Raw genomic sequence first — 16218 nt, forward strand, 5'->3', positions numbered from 1 at the left:
CTGTAGAATTAACTTATATAGGCAAATGAAGAAAGAGCAAGTGACACCAAACAGACGAATTGGGATTTATGACGTTCGTTCTATGGAATTGCATGGCTCAGAGTCGAGGATAGCAGAATTCAGAGCGAAGTTATTCTGCACTTTAAAATGAAGCCACTTACCTGCAGCTGCCATGTGCTCACTGGTCCGGATTGGTTGAAACCCCACAAATGGCACTTGCATTGATAAGATCAAGCCAACAATGTAGAATGTGCTGTAAGCTGTAAAAGTTTACATTTTTAAACAAGCAAATATTATGCCTTTGGTCCAAATCAAATTCCTTACAAATATCAACATCTATAAATGATTTATTCCAAAACATTCAAGCTTCAAAAAATCAATTTTTAATTGTTGGAAAAAGGTCATAAAAATGAAAATATTTTGTACTGTTGTATTATTTAATTTTGAGAAGTAAACTTGTTGTGTCAAGGTATCATGGAGCTCAAAATGCAAAGTTCATTCCAAATAAATAGACATAAGAATATCAGCATGGATTTTTGACACACTGCCAATAAGCAGAATTTCCCATGCAGTTGACAAAAAATTCTGGGGCAAAGGAAAGATCCTCTAACATGGAAATTGGGAATATTGTTAGAGAAGTGGTTCTATATCAGTAATCACTATTGTGAGCAAATAGGCTAATAATTTGCATAAAACAAAGCCTCACAAACAACAGAGATAAATGACTCGGTATTTTAATGTTGGTTAGAATTAATGTTAACCAGGGACAGCTCATTTATTAGTTCATTGGGATCTTCAACACTCGCATCCTCCTTAATGGCGACCTACAGAATACTGATGAATTTTGGTGCTTTTGGTTCTCTAGTCTGAACACTCAGAGACATGGGGCACCCTGTATAAATCCTGGGTTCAGGAACCTTGGCTGGCACAGCAAGTGTGGACCATTGCTGGGGACAGGAAGTGACTTCTTCATGTGTTGACAGGCTGCCTGGATCAACTGGTTCTTTCATCACCTCTTGCTGGATGTGACGGAACCCTATTCCCATAGAGAAATCTCTGGGCTGGCAAGAGCTATGCAGCCAAACAAAGGAGACAGCAGCTTCCATCACATCTAACAGGAGGTAATGAGAGAGACTACAAAATTCAGACAGTCTGTCAACAAAATGGAACAGGTGCTGCCAGTGGCCAACAATGGGTCAAACTCACCATGCTGGCCAGGATGCAGCACCTAGCCCCACATCTCAGCACTAAGCGACAACACCACTTGCCCTGTCTCACCCAACACCAGACCTCATAGGCAGCCTCTCCACGCTGAGCTACAGGGCAATTCATTGTTGGTTTGATGCCTGGCACAGCAGCACAATGCAAGGGCAGAGGTTTATACCAGGTTCCTTGCATCCAGGTTCCCTGCTCAGCAGTGTACAACAGTCAGGAGGGTGGGATTTTGCACAAGGTTCCTGGCAGAATAGCAATGTCAGCAATACATTTAATGATGCAACAACCCCTTTAGTATCTTATTCTTGGGAACATATCCTAAGTGCTAAGTGAGGTACATCCATTTGAGAAGACAAATGAGGGCCTTGGCTTAATGAATCCTTCGAATGTCTCCCATCTCAAATAATGGGTAGCAGTTGATTTTCTAACACTTCTCTAACAATTTGGTAAACAAAGCTCTCAGCTTCTAATTGGTTATCCCTCTCCATCAATCTGCCTGTGTTAAGCTATTTAAAATGTGTGTGTTTAAACGTCAACAGCTGGTTGTTTTCACCTTTGCAACTGAGTGTGGAGCTGAACAAGTGGCAGCCAATATAATCACCCACATTTAGGACTAGTGACCAAAGATGAATCCCTGTCCCCACATTAGAAGGGTCCTGAATTACAAGGATGATCTTGTGAAACACAATTATACTTCACTTACTTTGCCACTGAAATGTGTCAAGCATCAAGAGGGATTCAGCGAGAAATTATTCATAGTCATAGAGTAATGTTGCATACAACCCCATAGAATCTGTTGTGAACTAATCCTCCCAGTTCTGATTCTGTTCTTACTTGCTTATTATGGCACAAAAGTGGGCTCTTCAGCCCATCTAATCCACGTGAACTCCCAGCATAGCAATCCCATCACTCCGTTCCTCCACTCCTTAGTCTCTGTAGTTTATTATCCCACATTCAACTTCTTCGAATCTTTAGCCAATTACATTAAGAGGTAGTATACAGAACAAGTCAAACTCCCAGCACGTTTTTGGGATTTGGGGGAGAAACCAGAGGCCCCAGGGTAAACCCACTCAGTCACAGGGAGAATGTGCAAACTCCACATAAACAGCATCCAAGGTCAGGATTGAACCAGGGTGCCTATAGCTATAAGGCACTAACTGTGCCACTGTGCTGTTCTGATCACAAATCATTAAACGTTAACATTGTTTCTTTATCCACAGAAGCTGACTGACATGCTGCGTAATGCCAGCATTTTGTTTTTATTTCAGATTTTGAAGTTACTGCAAATAATTTTGCTACACCAGTTATGTCCTTTTCATTTGTACATAAATCTGAACAAGCAATTTAAATTTGCATAGTGTCTACATCATTATTACTCACCCTTTGGACTGCAGGAAAATCTAGAGTCCCCAGGGAGAAACTCACTGCGACTCAGGATTGTACATTAAGCATGAAATTTGTCTGTATTTGTCAGAGAATAAAGAAATAGTTTTCGTTCCTGAGTTCTGGTCTCTTTAATGAAACCATCTTTATAGAAGCACGAGCTTGGAAGAAATTAGAACTCAGACACATGTATAAGTGGAATATTTAGTTCTAACATGGAGTGGATACAGAGGCTCATTCTCGAGGCTAAATAATTCACTAATAGAATGTTCTAACTCTAATAGTCTACATCATTCTCCTGACAGCACCAAAAAAATTTTGTGGCGGGTGACTAGTTTGGTCTATCGATTGAAGAATCTAGCATAGATTATAACATAATGGAAGAGGCAGCTTTCAATTAAGCAAAGCTCACTAAACTTCCTAATGCAGAGAATAAAGAGCACAATAACATAAACCAAAGTAGAATTAAAAACCCTCAAGCAAAGTTGATATAAGACAGAATAACAGCACAACAATTAGTGCCTCGCAACTTCTGGGACCAGGCTTTGATCCTGACCTCAGGGGCTGATTGTGCAGTTTGCACACTCTCTTCATGACTCTGTGGGTTTTCCCTGGGTGCTTCAATTTCCTCCCATATTTCAAAGATATGCTGGCTGGTTAACCGGCCACTGTAAAATACCCATCAGTGTAGGTGAGTGATAAAAAGAAGGAAAGTGGGAAGTCAATGGGCACATGAGAGAGAAAAGGTTGCAGGCTACAAGAAAATAAGGATGGGAAAATAGGACTGTTGGGAATTGGCAGAGACCCGATGGGTTGAATAGCCTCCTTCTCTGTCATAATAAATAGATTACCTTGAAGGAACAAAAAAATTAGGACCAGCAGCATGCTACCTGGGCCTTCAATTCGACATGATCATGGCTGATCTGCCCCATCTCCTCTTCTGCACCAGTTCCACATGGCCCTTAATTTCCCAATTTTTCAAATAATGTTTCAATTTAGATAATAGTCTGTCTTTTTGATTCCTCCTACTGAAATGTTTGGCCTCACACTTTCCTACATTAAACTCCATTTGACAAGTTTTTACCCACTCACCAAACCCATCTTTATCTTGCTGCAGAGTCCAAATATCCTCTTCACACATGCTCTCCCACATCTTTTCATGTCTTCAGCAAATTTGGATACCTTACTCTCTGCCTTTTCTCCTCCAAGTCATTAATACAGATAGCAAATGATTGACGGCCAAGAACTGATCCTTGGGGCATTTCATTAGTTATATCCATATAGCTTGAAAAGGACCCATTTATTCCCACTCTGTCTTCTATGTGATAACCAGTCTTCAAGCCACATTAACAAATTCACAAATACTGTGTGCTCATGTTTTATGAGGCTGGCACCTTATCAAATGCCTTCTGGAGATCCAAACACATTACATCAATAGATTAATCGGTTCCTCTCTGAACAACTCTGCTTGCTACATCCTCAAAAGAAAATTTATCTACTTAGATACACAGAACTCTGACAAATAAAAAGTATCTTGCACACCTTCAAACTAGATTAAAGGTTTGGAGAATTTTATTTAAAATATTTTTGAAAGGCTGTAGTGATGGACTTCCAGACTTTTGTTCTACAAATACTACGTAGGCTCTATCAGGGAGTTTAAATGATGGTGCTTGTGAAATTTGGGAAGCTGATTTTAAATGAGCAACCCACGTCCAAGACACACCAGATGCAAATGTATAGGAAATGAGGACAGTCTAACAGCGCACATTGCAATCCAATAAAACGAAACAAAACTTGGGCATATTGTGCTCTTTATAGCACCAATATTTGAAACCACAAGATGGCAGTATGCTGATTAAATGCCACGTGCCTTTGGAGTTCATAATCTTAACAGCATCCTGTGGAACATTCAACAATGACAGGGAAAGTGGATAACAGAAGCATCCAGTTATTGGAAGTACTGGTTAAATGGAAGGAATCAGGAAAATCCACAACAGCAAAGGAAAGTGCAAACATAACCAAAAAAAGAAACTCAGAAATCTGACGAGTCTCGGTCAAATTGAAAGGTCTTGGATCTGAAACATTAACTCTGCAAGATGCTGCTTGACCTATTGACTGTTTCTAACATTTTCTGTTTGAACTCAGAATAGTTATCTTTTAACACCATCCCAGGGTCAAGTATTGAAATTTCATGAACAAGAGGCTCCAAAAAATCTCATCTAAAAGGCTATTTTAAAAAAAAACACAACTATTCAGAATATACGACTATAATTATTGCAAAATTATCACAGACAAATGTGTTCTTTAATACAGTAATACAAAGGGGTTCAAAGACTAAGGGTCAGAGCATAGCCTGAACAAATTATTGCCAAAGTGAGGCCCAGCACGCTCCACCCTTTACATATCTGCAGCAGTAATGAGAGTGGAAAGGCAAACATTCTGTTCTTCAAGCTGCTCTTTGTCAATGGTGATGTTCAATCATTTAATGGAAATTTTATACCAGGTGGATTTTTCACATTGGTTTGAAGCATGTGAGAACTGTCACAATATGTATACAATTAATGCCTTTATCAACAATGCACTCAGAAAATTTATTTCAGAAATGTTTGGGACATGCTGTAAAACACAAGAGTTCAATTTTCTGCCATTATTATTTTTCTTAACAATATTATGTAATTATCCCATCATGTCAAAAACCAATTTACTGCAAATATTGTCCACAACTACTGGCCAATTTTTTTCAATGAACTATCTAGTCCACCAGATATTAACTATGTTTGAAAACCTTGATTAGGTAATTCCTCTAACTTGTCACATGGCACGTACCACACAATTTCCAATCACACACATACACACTGTTGCTCAAGCTGCATAATGTTTAAATCATCCACGGATTGGTATTATTGTTTGCAGCTTCCCTCTACTTACACACCAATATACTTTTTTCCCCCCAACAGCAGCTGTTACTTAATTTTAGCTTGAAATATTCATAACATCCCCATCTGAAGTAAATGGTTTCTGAAATATTATTCATTGAATTCATTAATTTTGCAGGATATTTATTTTAGGCATACTTTGAACTCACTGCAACATGTGAATGTGACTAAAATATTGAAGTCTGAATACTTATATATAATGAGACCATTAAATCTCACTCTCTCTCTCACTCACTCACATACACAGCTTGCAGATTCCAAATATTCATTCACAGACAAATGATCTGGTATGGAGAGAAACCATTTAACTAGTCTGAGACTTTTTTCCCCCCCCAGGTGGTATTAGTTCCTTTCCTCACATCACTCAGCCACAACTGGAGGACAAAATCCATGAAAGAATGACCGCATAATTAGTAATACAGTGTGCAGAACTACGTTGAATAAGTTAACCACATTTCAGTTATTAGGCACCTGAAGAAAAACTACAACTCCAAATTCATGACATCTAGTGATTTTAACTTTAAACCACTTCAGACCCAGAGTGCCTTCTGTAAACCCACAGAAGATCAATGTTGCCCGATATATCGGGATATGGTCTAATCTAAGCACACTAAGGCGGTTAGTGGTAGAAGGAATAACTTAAGTCTGTAGATTTCTTTACTGACCTATATAAACCCTTCTGCTGAATCTCTGCATCAGTAGCAATACGAATACATGTAGTGGGATAAGGTTGATGATGAACACGTAGCCACCCCATGCAGATACCTGAAATCAAGGTGCAAAAATAAATCCAAATAAAAATTAATATAAACTACAAGTAAATCTATAATGCATGAGAAAAAAATCCCATGATTTTCAAGACCAGTACTGAACCATAAAGACTTCACTTGGTATCATTTGCTACATTACATGCCTGAGAGTCTCAGCTTTGGCTTTTTGGTCACTTGAACTAAACATCCAGGGTTGGGAACGTGTTTATATCTTCCTAATTGACTGATAGTTGAGACCAAGTTCGCTAAAGTCCTTGGATTTGGGTAGAGAATGGACAGCCCAATCCACACATTCACTTCATTCACTGAAATATTTGCAACCAAATAGTTAAAATTTTAAGCTGGGCTAACATGGTATTATTGCATTTATTATTTGGATAAAAAGCAGATAGGTATTCATATCACCTCATTAGCTGGGATCATCTGATAAATTACTGTATTCATCTATACCATTCTCTTTCAAAAGTTGATTAATGAATGGACCTTGAAAATTCTTTTATGGTGCTCACACAATAAAACCCAGGTAAAATAAGCTATAAGCAAATATACATTTATTGATAAAAAAAAATTCAAAGTTCATAAGCATTTCCTTCAAGCCAAATTCAAAATTCATAGCCATTTGGAAAAGGATTAAAAATCATGCCTTCCGCTCACACTCACAGGCAAAGCCAGCCCTGTATGCCCATCCATATTTCCCCTTGAGAAATCAGTGATCTGCTGCCTTTGTGAATTACTGTAGTCCTGATAATGAAGGTAATCGTGTATTGCTGTTAAGTAATGTTAGCACAGGATTTTGTGACTTTTATCTAGCGATAATGAAGCGAATGTCTATATTTTCAAGTCGTGATGGTACAGAGTTGATGGGGGAAGTTCACAGGTGCAGTTGTTCCCATACACTTTGTCACTGTCCTTTAAGATGTTTGCACCTCCTAATTCAGTGAAATCCACCCAGGAAGCCATGATAAACTGCATTAGGGCATTTTTACATGGTATACATTATATCACAAGAGCTCTACTAATAATAGAGAAGATGGCTACTTTGTCCTCATTGATATCTAGGCTCCATGTCTTAATGGCCAGTAGTTATGTGAATGGTCTGGTTAACTTCCTAATCAGGATGGTGAGGAATTCAATGACAGTAATCCTGTTAAATGTCACACGTGTGTTACTAATGATATCTACCAAATTTATTAGGGTCTTTCTACAGGCAGGCATGGACTTCTTCATTGTGAGGATTTATGAACAGATTTCAACACTATAATTATTAGCAAATGGAGGAAAGGTCATGAAAGCATCTTAAGATAGTTGAGTCTATGACATTGGCCAGGGAATTCCCGTAAGGAATGTAATAAAACAAAAAAATGCTGGAGATACTCTGCAACTTAGGCAGCATTGACGTTTTCCATCACTTTGCGGATAAATGACCAGATCTCTGATGCAAGGTCATCAATCTAAAACATTAACTCTACTCCCCCCTCCACAGATGCTGTCTGTCCAGCATTCTCTATTTTTATTTCAGATTTCCAATTTTTTTTTGCTTTTAGATTCTTGCAAAAATGTCTTGAAGTATCCCATTTGTCCTTTGTGCTTGTGACTTCCACTTTATCAAGGTTGGTCAAGTGCTGCTACTTTAAGACCACCTTTGAGATTTAGCTCATTTGCCCATGCTTAGATCAAGTTTGTAATGACATCTGGAGGTGTAGTTCTGGCGAAACTGAAAATGAGCACCTGTGTGCATATTATTGATGAGTAAATGTTATTTCATGGCATTTTCACTGACATTTTCCATCACTTTGCTGATAATGAACAGAAGAAAAATGGGGTATTAATTAGCTAGATTATATTTCACCTGATTTTTGTGGGCTGGACTACATGCATATCTTTCCAGGCCATCAGAGAAATGCCTATGGTACATCTGCACTGGAATATCTTGGCTAGGACCATGACTTCAGAAATGCAGACAAGGAGTGATGTCAGGACCTAAAGCCTTCATGGTGTCCACTAATTTATGCAACAAGGTGCAAACTGAAATGGCTAATGATTGGCTTCTCTGATCATTAGATCTCAGGATCCTCAAAGATCACCAACACAGATTAGGAAGCGTCAGAGACACAAGATATACCCACATGCAACACATACAAAGTGCTGGAGGAACTCAGCAGGTCAGGCAGCATCTATGGAGGGAAATAAACAGTTGAAGTTCCGGGATGAGACCCTTCATCAGATTGCTCCAGATTCCAGCATCTGCAGAACCTTGTGTGTCTGAGATATACCCACATAATCATTTTGCTATGTCATCCTGGATTTTTCTATAAACACAACTTTTACAACAAAAAAATAGAAAAAGGTGCTCTGGGAAGAGGACAAAGTAGAATGCACATTCAATTGCGTTCACAGGCTTTATTTATACAAGGAATAACAGATGCACAATCCATCAATTTATTTTTAGCATTAATAGAACTCCATGGAATAATGAAACCGGATTAGATCTTCCTTACCATGTAAAAGTAGGACAAGCAGCAACATATAGTCCAGAAAACAGAGCCAGTTTTCACAGATTTGACCTAAAATGAACAATACAAAGATTAAATTGAGCATTAAAATGACAGAATTACAGGCCATTCCCAGCTAAGGAATGGGTTTCGTTTTTATTGATATCTGTAAGTTGATTTTGTTCGCAAGTTGGAAAATACACAAAACGTGGTAACCATACTTCCACAGTATTGTAATGAAAGGCATCAAAAGTACACAAGACTGATAAAAAAGGACAATTACTAAAAGTGGAGGAAACAAGTTCTGCCGTTCGTAGGAACAAACACATGTACATACTTTGGACTTCTGAATATTATGGGAACTTGTTCATATGTAGAATTGTCTATAAATCAGGCATTCTTAATCTGGGGACAGCCTGTAATGTGCACTTTTCATCACTAGAAGCCAACAGTATTAAACTGGAAGTACCTTATATACTTTTGGTTCAAAACTGCTTATAAATCTTGAAGAGTTCAAGACAGTCAGCCAAAATCAAATTAACACAATTTACATGAATGATGGAAAATTTTAAACCTTCTGTAAAACAAAGAACACAAGGCGAAAATTCAAAATACAGCTACCCTGTTGCAGAGTAGTACAACTTATCCTGACAATTGTGTGTGAAATACAGAAATTCTATTTGACATAGGGGGTTGAGTGATGGCAAAAAGGTTAACTGTAAATTCAAACTTTGGAGTTGTTGGGACAAAGTAGTCAGTGGCATTTTCTCTTCCTGAAGTTATTGTCAGAAGTCAAAATTGAGATATGTTAAAAAACAGAGAAATTATTGGGATTGAAAAGCAATAAGTTGCCAGGTTTAGAAGGAGGTGGCTATAGATGCACTGGTTATCATCCTCCAATTTTCCATAGATTGTAGAATTATTCCAACAGATTGGAAGGTAACAACAGTAACCCCACTATTTAACAGAAGAAAATCAGGGAACAATAGATTGCTAGCCTGGCACGTTTATAATATATTTTTATCATTTCACCATTAAAGGAAATGGTAACCAAGCACCTAGAAAGTCATAACAGGAATGGGCAGGGTCATGATGGATTTACAAAAGGTAAATCACATTTGAGAAATCTGTTTGAATTTTAACATTGTAACACGCAGAACAGATAAGGATGAACCAATTGGATTGGTCTATCTGGACTTTCAGAAGGCCCCTTATTAAAGTGTCATGAAATAAACAAAATTAAAATCCATAAAATGGTGGGGGGGCAATACAGTATGGATGGTAGCATGGAATGAAGGCTGTTTAAGGGACAGAAAAGAGACAGCAGCAGTAAATGGCTGTGACCAATGGTGTGCCACAGGGATCAGTGCTGGACCCCAAGCTGTTCACCAATCAACATCAATTACTTAGATTAGCAGATCAAGTGTAGGATATCCAAGTTTGCTGACAAGACAAAGCTGAGTAGCAGTGCAAGTTGTGATCAGGATGGAGAGAAGCTTCAGGGGACGTACACAAATTTAGCAAATGAGTGAGGACATGGTAGATCAAATATGGAAAAATAGGAGGTCACCCACTTTGGTATAAAACAGATTTTATTTTTTTAATAAAAATTTGAAAGGTGTTGATGTTCAGGGAGACTTAGATCAAAACCATTGAAAGTAAACAAGTAATTACAACAAGCTATTAGGAAGACAAATATTATGTCGGCTTTTATTGCACAAGGAACTGAATTGAAGCATATTTGTTTCCATCAAGTTCCCTTTCAATCTTCCAAACATAAGAAAAGCCAGTATCACAAAGGCAACATCAAACTACTGGCCTGTCACAAAAACTCATTTTATTTACAAATGTCCTGCAGGGAAGGAACTCTTACCCATTCTATAAATGACTCCAGACCAACCAATGTGGTCGACTCTTAACTGGTCGCTGAAGTGGCTGAGAAAGCCCTCCAGTTTGGAGGGGAGGGGGTGTTATTAGGGGTGGAGAGTAAGTGTCAGCCTGATCAAGATGTTCATGGTCCATTAATGAATAAATAAAAACAATGAAATCAGAGGTAGGTCTCGCAGGAGCCAAATTAGCACAAAGTGTATGGGCATCAGTGGATGTGACACGAAGGCAGATAAACAAAGGAGGTGCAGGTCAGTCATGGTCCAATTAAATAGCAAGGAAAACGTGAAGGAATGGCCTTTTGCTTCTGTCCTACTTGTGTGTGATAGCAATCACATATAATGTGCAAGTAGCTGGTCCTGTTCCCTGAAAGATGTTTTGAGCAATTTTAATGATGTTTCTCTCTTGACTCACATGACCAGGTTTAATATATTCAGTTCCACAGGACTTATGGTGGGATCTTAATGTTTCTACTCCAGTGCCACCAGTACCCCATGAATGAATCTGAACTGTGAGCTTCAGCCAGATATTGAACAATAGTGTGCATCACAGCTAAGACCAATCTTGTCGTCATCCAGCATGTACACATCTGGACCTTTTCCTGGACGATTCAGTGAGCAGGAATCAAACATGAAGCTAGTCCAACTGTTCCTCCATCTGTGACTCAGTGACAGCAAGGACAGTTGTAGCTATTGGTACCAAACTGACCAGATTGTGCCTGGAATCATTCTAGTCTACAAATCATACAATAACATTGACATCTAGTCGTTACATTGCAACTTTAACCTAGAAGAGCTTCCTAAGGCATTTCATAGAAGTCATCAGATAAAAGATGCCATTAGCAGAGGTAACCAAAAGCTGGGTCAATAAGGTAGCTTTAATGGCTCTTTATGAAGGAACATAGGGAGGCGGTAAGGTTTAGGAAGTGAATTCCAGATCATGAGATCTACAAGGTAAAGGTCACTGTGAAGAAAGTGAGAGCTGTACAAGAGGCTGGATTTAGAATCAGGCAGCATTTAAGAAATATCCAGATGAGCACTCGAATTACCTTGGTATAGAAGGCTGGAAGATGGAATTAATACAGATGGGTGCCCACTGGTTAGCATGGACGTGGTGGATGGAATGGTCTGTTTCCTGCTATATAACTCTATGAAAGGATGTCTTGCTCCAATTATATAGAACCTTGGTAGGACTGCATCTGCAATATTGTGTACAGATCTGATCTCCTTCCCAAAGGAAGGATGCTTCTGCAATAGAAGTAATGCAGTGTGGGTTTATCAGATTGATTCCTGATATGGTAGGTTTGCTGTACAAGAAGTGATTAAACAGACTGAGCCTAGACCATACTCTTGAGTTAAGATGAATGCGAGGCCATCTCATTGAAAACTCTTGTTCCTGGCTAGAACCAGCAGTCATATTCTCAATATAAGTAGTCTGACATGTAGGTCTGAAAAGATACTTCATAACCCAGAGGGTAGTGAAAGTTTGGAACTGTGTACCCAAGAGGGCTGTGGAGACTCAAATACTATACATTCAAGAGACTGATAGACTTTTAGGTAAAGGGAATCAAGGAATAACAGATTAGTACAGGATAGCAACACTGAGATTTAAGATTAGCCATGATTTCACTGAGTGGTGGAGCAGGCACAAGAGGTCAAATATTTCTCATGATGGAAACTTAGCTTCCACGTTTTAAAATACTATCATTATGTTGGCTATTCTGCAATATATTTCCTTAATTATCTAATGAATTAAAGCAATATAGCAGGACACCTTGAATAAAACATACACTTAAAAAAATTTTCCTTATTGAAAGCCAACAGTAACACATCTTACTAAAAATGAAGTCACTATCCAGGTACTGCATTCAGCTCGTCAATCACAAGGCTTTTATTTTAAACCTGAAAATAAGTCCTATGGTGGGGTGATCAGGTAATCAAATTCAGATCAAACTCTTCTCCAATGCTAGTTTTTGTAAGAATTCAGTGTTTTGCCCAAAGCACATCATATTCAACGTGCCACAGTCATTTGACGTAGTAAAAAAAAATAGCTATTTTCATGCAAGATCACAAGACATTATTTTCCATCCAATCAACCAGCCAGTAAAGAAAGAAACTACACCAACAGCTGCTACGGATCAATTCCCCCTTAGACTGCTTCCCCAAGTTGGGCAACTTAAAAGTAAAAAATGAGGAAGCATGTGTAGTGACTCAGGGCATAAGAGGAAAACCATTTCAAATTCATAATAAACCACATCTTTCTGCATTGACCACTGCCTTTCTGGTTTTGTTGCAGAAGAGCTTGAAGGAATTGCTCAGCATTTACTCTGGGGTATTGGCTCTCAATTCTTGTGCCACGTTAGACTTGGCAATGTAATCTGCCAGCCCATTCATGTGATGGAGTTTTTAGTTGTATGGAAGTAAAGTTCGGTTTCATTTTTTTAAAATTATGTTTTCTGTGATGTTTCTAAATATTTGAAAGTGTCATAAATATTTTCAGGTGATTTTATTTATTATATTTGAAATATTAATAAAATCTTAATTTTTCAAAAATACACAGATCAAGGGTTCCCGAATATCAGGCAGAGCTGGGGACATTGCTTTATCCTGCCAAAGGTTTTCTCAATAATTTATGGGCTGGGCTTTCTCTGGCCTTCTGAAGGGAACTGATGCATCACACAAGACACAGGCCCCACTTGGGGTCTTATGAAATAGGTCTTTGATGTGCCAGAAAGTTATCATTCAGGGATACTCTAAGTTCAGAAGAATGGTGCATTTCAGCGATAAGTGTGGATTGCAGGCCCCACTCAGCAAAATGAGGACAATCTACTCTCTTGAGGTAAGTACAGACAACACTTATGCAACCATTATTAATATGATGAAACTGGGTGCTATCTGAAAAGTTAGGATGCTTTGCATTATTACAATTGAGGGTAAATATAACGATATAATGACTTGGTCAAAAAACTATAGAGGTGAAAGCATCTAAATGATGGCAAGTACTTTATGCCATTAGTCTGGATCAGCATTAGTGCATCAATCAAAGCAAATATCAGGGTACTGAATACTAAAAATGAGTGTATTTGAATGTCTTGTGCATTAATCTGCACATATGTTTCTCAGTCTAGCTCTTTTGATGAGCCTTAGCATAACTCAGTCATTGGCACTGTTCTGATGATGTTATGTATGATCTAGAAATTAAAGAAATTCCTATCATTCAGATCGTTTCAAAATCTCAGGCTGTAATGGGAGGCAAGGAAGGAAATTGTCAGAATCTCACAGAGATTCTTAAATTTTTGCTGGCCACTGGTGAGATCCCCCTATTCAAGAAGGGTAGCAGGGATAAGCCTGGTTGTTACAAGCCTACGAGTCTAATATCAGTTGTCAGCAAATTATTGTAAAAAAAAATTGAGACGAGATTAATCTACACATGGAAAGGCAGAAATTAATCAAAAATAGTCAGCACAGCTTTGCATTCAACTGAATTTTTCAGCGGTAACAAAATATATTGATGAGGGCAGTGTTGTTGACATAATCCACATGGGCTTCAGAAAGGCCTTTGAGGGGGTACCACATGGGACACTGGTCCAAAAGGTTACAGCCCACTTAATCCAGGGCAAGCTGGATCCAAAATTGGCTTGGCGGATGATGGCAGAGAGTTATTTTTGTGAATAGACCCCTGTGATTAGTGATGCACCGTAGGGATCAGTGTTGAGACCCTTACTGTTGGTTATATACATTAACTATTTGGATATGAATGTAGGAAGTATGATTAGTAAATGCAATTAGTATAGATAGAAACCTGATGGTTAGTATGGACATGGTGGGTCAAAAGACTTGTTTCTGTGCTGTGTGATTCTATTTCTCCAATTCTAAATGTATTGTAGCAAATGTGCCATTTATACAAGGAAAAGGAAGTTATGAGGAAGACAAAGTCTGCATAGGGATATTGATGAGACAACAAACTGAATGCAAATATGCTAAATGGAGTATAATGTGAAGAAATATGAAGTTATCCCCTTTGGTTGGAAGATTAGAAAAGAATATTATTCATATGGAGAGAAATTACATGCTGTTGCAATCAAAAAGAAGATATTTGCCAATTATTTCCTTCCATAACCCAGGGACGCTGAATGCCTCAGTTAACACAGGCTTATCATACAGGTGCAAGAAAGTAATCAGGAATGGAGTGGAATGTTGACCTTTATTGTAAGGGGGCTGCAGTACAAAAGTGTGGAAGTCTTCTTATGACAGTACAGACATGGATAAGACAACACCGAAAGTACTTCATATACATTCAATCTCTTATTTAAGGAGAGATATACTTGCATTAGAGGCACTGGAGAACTAGGTTGATTCCAAGAATATACAAGTTGACATACATAGATTATACAGGTTGAGCCTACACTGGAAGGAGATGAAAATTGAGAGATGACCTTATTGAAATATATAAGACTCTGGCAGGGGGTTAACAACATAGATCCTGAGAAGATGTTTCCCTTGTGGAGGAATCTAAAATGGAACCCCTGGGCGTATTTTCAGAAATGAGGAAGCCCATCTGAGATGAATATGTCAAGAAGCTTCTCCCATGATAGTCATCAACCTTTGGAATTCTGTAGCCTACAAAGCTGTGGAGGCTGAATTACTGAATGTATTTAAAGGTGGATATATGGCCTATAGGAGAGTTGAGGAATATGGGGAACAGACATGAAAGTGGAGCTGAGACCAAAATTCAATCAACCATAATCTTAATCAATGTCGTGGCAGGGTCGAGGAGGCACATGAACTATGATTGGTCTCATCTTGTACATTTAAGCAAGCACATACTAAACAGGTTAACTGGTTACCTCCCACATCACTGCAGGATCTGGCTGGGTGCAAGTTAGCTGTTTGGTTTTCCTACATCACAACTGTGCCTGCATTACTTTGGCAGTTTGGAAACATTGAGGTTAAGAAAGATGCTATGAAAATGAAATTCTTTCTCACTATAGAAATAAATTTTTGCATGTTTTTCCTCATATAATCAAGACAAATCAGAATTGCATTAATATAGGATTTTCAGCTACATAACATGCTTTCCTTTTTCATTTCCAAAATATTACATTTTTTCCCCCAGTTATATTGTCAGAATTAAGTGCAGTTACAGTGTCCTGGTGGCTCAATTACTGGTCAAGTTATCAGCTTGATAACTGCCCAAAGTAACGACAAAAATAATTTTAAATTAACAAATGCTGATAGTTCCTACTGCAGCTAGGTCATGTATAAATATATTAGGAAATGTTAGCCCAAGTTATGCACAAGAAAATGTACCAAGTACTAAACAAGTGAAGTCTTAACATTTAAAATGTTGATTCCAGGTACAAAGTACAGAAACGCTTTCATCAGAAGCACCAGAACGGTGAATATAAATAAATGTACAATTTGCATTCTAGCTTTTGAAAGAGCATTGCTACCCATCATTTGGGAATGGCGAGTACACTTACTGGCAATTATCAGATTCCAATTCAAAGAACAACGTTTTGTTTTTTAATATTAA

The 16218-nt window shown here is 38.2% G+C and overlaps 1 protein-coding gene across 2 annotated transcripts in view; it reads right to left on the minus strand.

Annotated features, from left to right (window-relative positions):
• stt3b (STT3 oligosaccharyltransferase complex catalytic subunit B) overlaps positions 1-16218 on the minus strand; it is an 89409-nt gene that overhangs the window by 22473 nt on the left and 50718 nt on the right. For both annotated transcript variants that reach the window (XM_052015947.1, XM_052015948.1), the window contains 3 exons: positions 8803-8868; positions 6200-6299; positions 162-260 (listed from right to left, as the gene is read on the minus strand). In XM_052015947.1, the coding sequence (XP_051871907.1) occupies positions 162-260; positions 6200-6299; positions 8803-8868 (265 nt within the window). The remainder of the gene's footprint in view (positions 1-161; positions 261-6199; positions 6300-8802; positions 8869-16218) is intronic.

Source organism: Pristis pectinata, chromosome 5, assembly GCF_009764475.1.
Source record: "Pristis pectinata isolate sPriPec2 chromosome 5, sPriPec2.1.pri, whole genome shotgun sequence".
Lineage (NCBI taxonomy): Eukaryota > Metazoa > Chordata > Chondrichthyes > Rhinopristiformes > Pristidae > Pristis > Pristis pectinata.